At 37.4% G+C, this 6,749-nt stretch overlaps 1 protein-coding gene across 1 annotated transcript; it reads left to right on the plus strand.

Annotated features, from left to right (window-relative positions):
* The first annotated feature begins 1,861 nt into the window (after positions 1 to 1,861).
* dnaaf4 (dynein axonemal assembly factor 4) lies at positions 1,862 to 6,110 on the plus strand. Its single transcript, XM_088378958.1, has 9 exons — positions 1,862 to 2,179; positions 2,270 to 2,417; positions 2,810 to 2,943; positions 3,326 to 3,542; positions 3,774 to 3,919; positions 4,010 to 4,119; positions 4,200 to 4,353; positions 4,883 to 4,988; positions 5,677 to 6,110. The coding sequence occupies exons 1-9, from the start codon at positions 2,063 to 2,065 to the stop codon at positions 5,778 to 5,780; spliced, it is 1,236 nt and encodes a 411-aa protein (XP_088235084.1). The 5' UTR covers positions 1,862 to 2,062; the 3' UTR covers positions 5,781 to 6,110.
* Positions 6,111 to 6,749: the final 639 nt, after the last annotated feature.

The raw sequence follows: 6,749 nt of genomic DNA on the forward strand, positions 1-6,749 counted from the left end.
ATTGAGAAATAAAGTCAGATTACCTTGAAATAAAAATGTGATAACATACAAAGATGCTAAGATACAAAGTATGTATCTTTTGAGATGTTATAAAATAATATAATAGTTGTGAAGACATCTCTTTTTCTTGCTACACTTAAAAATGGGAGTGGTATTTACTTAAACCATTGAACGAGTCGTTAAGTCACAGCAACCAAATTATTTGTTTTAAAACCTGTTTTGCTGACAAATTTTGAGGAAAAAAAAAAAAAAAACGCAAAATTTGCTCCATGTTGGGCACTGCTTCTGGGGTGTGATCACTGAGTCATTTCTGAATATTTTTTTATTTTCAAGCACTCAAAATGTTCACTGGCATCAGACCTATCCATACATATATCGTTTTTCAATTATGTTTTTGATAACCTCTGTGGACAATATTAGTGTTTTTATGCTACTATCAAAGATAACTAAGATGTTCTCATTCAAATTTGATAAAAATGTTGCTTGCATCTTATCCCTATATACGTTTAGTAATATTTGCTTTAAATTATTTTGGAGATACTGTTTTGTCATTGAATTGTGCTCCCTTCATTAAAATTTTCTACAAATAACACAAAACAGTAAACAGGCATGCACTTGTGATACTATCTCCTCTTTCTCAACATGAGAGAATTGCACTTTCAATTTAAGTGCTGATAATACATTTTGAGATGTTTAATATTCTACCTGAATTCTTATCAGTGACAGAGATATACACAAATTACCGGATACACACGCTATCACATGTCTCCCATGACTGAATTGTTCTCTCATCAATAAAACTGCAGGGAAAGTCACGCCACCATCGTGTTGATATTATCATTTGTGTAACATCTTGAATGCAGTAAAGCACAGTCAGCATAAGTATTTTGTTCCATTCTGACAATAAAGATACAACCAAGTAAAAGTAAATGATTTACTTTATCTTATACAATGATCAGTGAGTGATGTTCATGTCACGTGTGGAGCAAGATAGGGTCCCAGAAGGAGGGAGACATGATACAAAAATTGAAAAGTATAAGTTTTTATCAAGTGTCCCCAGAAAGCAGGGATGGCTCCTCAAGAAAATTAGAGGTTCTACCTGGAAGATAGCTTGACACACGGACAACTTCTCACAGAGTAACCCGGGCTTACATCAGGCCTGTTTGACAGAATAGATGTTGACATAACGTCAATTTATTACTATATAATAAAGCACATAGTAAGGGAAACGACAACTGTATAGCAACTGATACATTATGGAATCTGGCTTATGACAGAATGAACTGGACAAAAGCATAAAGGATCAGCATTATCTAAACAACTGATGAGTCACTGACCGGTCACAACAGTTCAAGAGATAAGCGATTTTTAAGACTCAGTATCTCCATCAGATTACACCTGCGACAAGGTTGTGAATGTTGTTGTTTATGGGAAATGTTTTAATGCACAACCTTGGAATGTGACATAAAATGTCAACTGGCCTCTTCAGAATGGCTAACAGGAAATAGTAGTCAATATAATTTAAAGTGGAAGCAAAGGTTTATATTATGTAAGATTGTTCAATCCTATTTTATGAGCTTTAAGTGGCTGAATCGTCAAAAAAATTACATTTCAGTAAAAAATAATATTGTATTTATGACATCACCGATGTGGTGATAAAGTTTTACTCTGAGAATTTTATTCACTAAATTGTGTTAGGTATTTAAATTTTCAAACAGTAAAATATGGCTTAACAAAACATATTCTGCAGATAACTGATGCCATCCAGTTCTCGTGAGAATGATCAATACAAAATCCTCATCATAGTGCAATTGTTCGACACTCATGTTTCCGATAGACTTGAATGCAACGTTAACTCCATGGTCTCCATAGTAACGATCATCAACAACAACATCTCCGTTAGCCTTTTGCCTCTCGCTGGCAATAAAATTGTATCGAATGATAAATTAAGTGCGAATTGCGAGTTTAATTCGACAGTAAGTGGCAGTTAACTAAAGTCAGTCAGAGTTTGTGCTGTATCTGTCTGTGCGCACTGTATTGTGCGTGTAGGCCCACGAACTAGATGCCCCTCCTCGTAACAGACCACTCATGGACCCAGACAGAGTCCATGGTTTTCATCAGTGTGCCTCTAAAAGGGGCCAAGAAGGTAGACATCATGTCGTCCGACGAGTACCTGAAGGTGAGGTAACATAAACCTGTTAAAGACAGAATCAAATTAATTGTTAAGCTGGTGAGCAAATCCACAGATTTGTGATTTTATTTTCAATAGGTTCATTTCCCACCATTCCTGTTGGAAGTGTTCCCTTCAGAGCTTGTTGATGATGACCAAAGCTCAGCAAAGATTGGAAATGGTGTCGCAGTCATCAATTTGTCAAAGAGGACCAACAAACTGTGGGAGCACCTATCAATAAACACATGTGAGAATTTATTTGGACTCGTTTATTTTTTAATACAAAATAATAGATGTATAAGATAGAAATACTTTTTAAATTTAGTATGGGAAAAAAAATACTCAATACATGTTTGTATTTCTCTAGCAAACAAAAAATCTAAACTGCATAAATGACACTTTGAGCTTCCTCGTCAACATATTTAATATACATGTACTACATTGCGCATAAACCGCACAAACTAACAGGAGGGATTTATTAAACCTCTCTGCTATAAGGTTATAATAAGATGTATATTTTATGATACAATATACAAAATAAATAGCACCAGTCAAAATGTTATTGCACATCCTCCTATATGGGGATGACTTGAAAACCAACTCATTTATGTGATGATATATTTATCTGCTCTCTTTCAGATGATAAAGAGAAAAAAAAGGAAATCCGTGAGCGAGCACTGTCAATTATGCAGGAAAAGCTTGCTGCCCAGGCCAAAAACAGATCAGAGAAAAGGCATCATGAGAAGAGATATACTGTGAAAACAATGATGAATGTAAGAAACATGAATACCCAGTGGGCGTCAAGTGGCAACAGTCAAATTGCAAAACTCACATATTTGCTGTTTTTGTGTTCATGTCACAGCAACAGTAGTAATATTTCGGTGCCACATTGAAGTGGAATGAGGCGCTTGCAACTTGAGGCACAGTACTAAAGTACATATGTCAAAGTAACCTGACGGAATTGGATTAAACTAGTTCTGTGTGCCATCTTGTGGCATCTTTACACAACTGGGTTGCAGCATCAATTACTTGCAAAGTTTTGCTATTCATTGATTAGCTAATAATCATTCTCTTGATTAGCTTTTCTGCTCTCTCCCTAGTGAACCGGTTGAAGCATTTGCATTCCTATCTAATCCCATTGTTATCTGTTTATAGATTGAAAGTGAAGAAAAAGACAGAATCCAGAAAATGAAGGATGCTGAACGAGAGAGAACCACAGCTGAACTGGAGGCATGGCAGCTGAAGGAGAACAAAAAAGCTGACGAAGAAGCTCGACTCAAACTGCAAAGTCAGAGCAACCATTTAAACAAAGCAAAAAGTGTAAAACACACCCGTGAAAACGGAGGATCGGATGAGAGAAAGGTCATATTTGGTGAGTAATGTCCAGGTGCCATGCCAAGTATGTTATTTGCTATTATACAGTGCTATTGCTAAATAATGTCTACACTTTTGAAAAGTACGTTATTTTAATTATTTCCCAGTAAACATATCATCTGTGCTTTCCATTTAGTTTCGTTTCTATTTTGTTTTGTTTCACATGCTTATTTACTTTATATTGAGCACTGAAGTTTACTATAGTTCCGAATTGCATCCTTGCATTTAGATCAAAGAAGTGTCCGTGAAGCTGAGAGAAAGAAAAAGCAAGTGGATCTTCCTGCTCCAAGAGTTTCAGGAAACATCCAGGTCTCATTCACTCCTCGAGTTTTCCCCACGGCTCTCAGAGAGTCACGAGTTGAGGAGGAAGAAGAGGTAACATTTTAGTCCTTCGTGCAAAGAAACTCTCAATAAAGAATTTGGAATCGCACCCGAAACCTGCGCCTCTCTGCCAAACAACGGCAGTGGCTGAAAAAGCAAGCAGAGGCCAGGCGTGTCATCAATGCAGATATTGAAGAGCTGAAAGACTTAAGAGAGGAGGAGAGGGATCCTGACTGGTTGAAGGAGAAAGGCAAGTATGTGAAGTTTTCTCTCATCACCACCGTTAACTAGTTCCTGACGTGTGACTACTAAATAAATCATTTCTTTCTCCAAGCAAATATTTTGCAGCTGGAAACTACTTGAGTGCTTTAAATGCCTACAACCTGGCTATTAGACTCAACAGGAAGATCCCAGCTTTGTTTTCAAATAGAGCTGCATGTCATCTCAAGTTACGCAACTTTCACAAAGCCATTGAGGACTCCTCTCAGGTCAGAAGGTTATATGCCTGACTGTGTCATTTTAGGAAGTTGACAAGTAACAAATAGACACCAAACTAACGTTAAAGGGTAACTTACCCACCTACCAGACCCTTTTTGGATGGAGATAGTTCATCCAGCCACTTTTAATTTGAAAGGAAAATAAGATCCTCGCAGCCAATTGTCCAGCAGAGGCTTTGATGAGTGACACATCTTGTGAAGCAAGGTGGAGGGATATCAACACGAGGCACAAACTGAATACTGACAGCCAGACTTTTGCAGACAGATTTATGCATATGAAACATCAATCATTTTATATAAAAAGTCTGCACTGTCACTCTGAAGTAATCATTGCAAGTAGTATAGACTGAGATAATTACACACCTAGAACAACAACAAAAATAAAGCTGTTGTCATGACTCGTTTAAGGTTTAATAATGGCCTCTGATAAAATGTATATCCAATCCAAGTATTAAGGTAATGCTGAATTTCAAAATACATTAAGGTGGTGGTTAAGACTGAAATGAATCTTTCTCCGCAGGCTCTTGAACTGCTGACTCCAGCCGTTTGTGCCAATGCGGCTGCCCGAGCGAGAGCTCACGTGCGTCGAGGCTCTGCTTTCTGCCAGCTGCAGCTCTATGCGGAAGGTCGGAAATGCACCACACTCAGTCTGACTAAGCAGAGTCGTATATCAAAGCACTCCGATTAACAAGCCACTCACTTAACAGCAGCTCTTCTCATCACACTTTAGGAAGGAAATCTACTCAAAGTAAAGTACTCTTGCATAATATGTTCAAACTGGACTATTTCTGTACCTGACACTGCACCTTACCATTAAAGTTATATTTTTTTAAACACAATCTAATCCAAACTTTCTACTGACTACTAAATCTATTATGTGTAATAGGGGAATCATTGTATCATAGATACTGCAAAGTTTTGGTGAGATCAACCTCCAACTTTGAACTCACTACCGAAAACGATGCTCAGCGTCACGTTTATAGTCATTTGAAACTTGCAATCGTCTATTGCTGACTTGTGCTTGCAAAGTAGGCTAAATCCCAGTAATTTCTGGAGGCTAAGAACCACTCATGCAGCAAGTAGTGAAAATGATGCCACACCACCCCAAAAAAAGTTTATAATTGCCAATAGATGGCAGCAAAGCTCTTTTTATGTCCAAATGAAACTCCGAGTAATGTCAGCGTAGTTCTGTCAGAATGAATCTTTCTAAATTACTTTAACTGTAAAAAGCGGATATCCAAAGCAAACACACACATCATAGCATATTTTTACCAAATATTTGTTGATTAACTTGTTTAACTTTCCTTTCCACAGGACTACAAGAGTACCAAACTGCTTTAAGGATTGAGCCAAACAACGAATCTCTGCAGGCAGACACTCAAAAAATTAGGGACATCATACAAGGCAGTGCAGAATAGGCTGACTGTGGCAAAGTGAAAGCTGTGAGGCTTAGGATAAGCGGTTCAAATAATGGATGGATGAAGTTTTGTTTATTTCAGTAGTTCATTTCAAAAGGTCAAACTCATTACACTCACCAGTTTCACTGACACATCTGTTAATCAAATTGGAAAATTCTTCTCTTATTCTTCCCTTATTTCTCTATTTAAAAAGTTTTGATTTTAATAGAGTGTTCTTATTTCTTGAGATGGTGCTTGAATCATCCAATTTTTTTGTATTAGTTGGTTTTATTTTTTAATTCCTATTCCATGAGTTCATCTTGTGAGTCATTATAAAATCAATATCCTTCATTTGCAATGTGGTCCTTTTTTTTTCTTGCTGATCCACACAGATCCAATCTTTCCAAAGATTGTCAAGTGGCACTTGAGGACCTCGACCACACACCCTGCCCTCTGTTAGTTGGCACAATTGAAATCTATAAACACCTCGTGAAGCCGCATTTCTTATTTTTTTTATCCTACTGCCAATTTTGTGGGCTTTTTTTCCCTAATCTTCTAATCAAATGTGCCGAAAGCTTTGCCTGGAATTACCAGTGGTTGAAATTCTGCATCAAAAGAATGGGGTCATTAAGAGGCTGTGATTTGTAGTGGGGCTGTATTGTGCCGGGGTAGTTGCAGTGAATGGCTGTCACTGAATGACGTCTCAAAGCGTTTGAAAAGATAAACACAATTCCAGAGCTCACGGACAAGCGAATGGCTTCAAGTGTTATTACAAAAGATTAATGCAGGGCCTTGGAAATGGAACTAAAGGAGGGTCGTGCACTGAGTGCTGCTGCTGGGAATTCGCTGCAGTACTTTCAACAGTTTGTACTCTGATATCTAGATTAGGTACTGGTAATGACAACCGGGGACAGATATTTTAATTAAATTCTTTTCAATTAAACAACATAACTAAAAATTGCATGATTACTGAGCGATGATACAATGAAG

Source organism: Syngnathus floridae, chromosome 6, assembly GCF_059516105.1.
Source record: "Syngnathus floridae isolate MCC-2025c chromosome 6, RoL_Sflo_1.0, whole genome shotgun sequence".
NCBI lineage: Eukaryota > Metazoa > Chordata > Actinopteri > Syngnathiformes > Syngnathidae > Syngnathus > Syngnathus floridae.

Bases quoted from the DNA above. Each gene is read 5' to 3' on its own strand.
- dnaaf4 (XM_088378958.1), top strand. From the start codon at position 2,063: ATGCCCCTCCTCGTAACAGACCACTCATGGACCCAGACAGAGTCCATG. The intron at 3,543-3,773 runs GTGAGTAATGTC...CCTTGCATTTAG, and splicing joins TGAGAGAAAGGTCATATTTG to ATCAAAGAAGTGTCCGTGAA. The intron at 4,989-5,676 runs GTCGGAAATGCA...TCCTTTCCACAG, and splicing joins GCTGCAGCTCTATGCGGAAG to GACTACAAGAGTACCAAACT.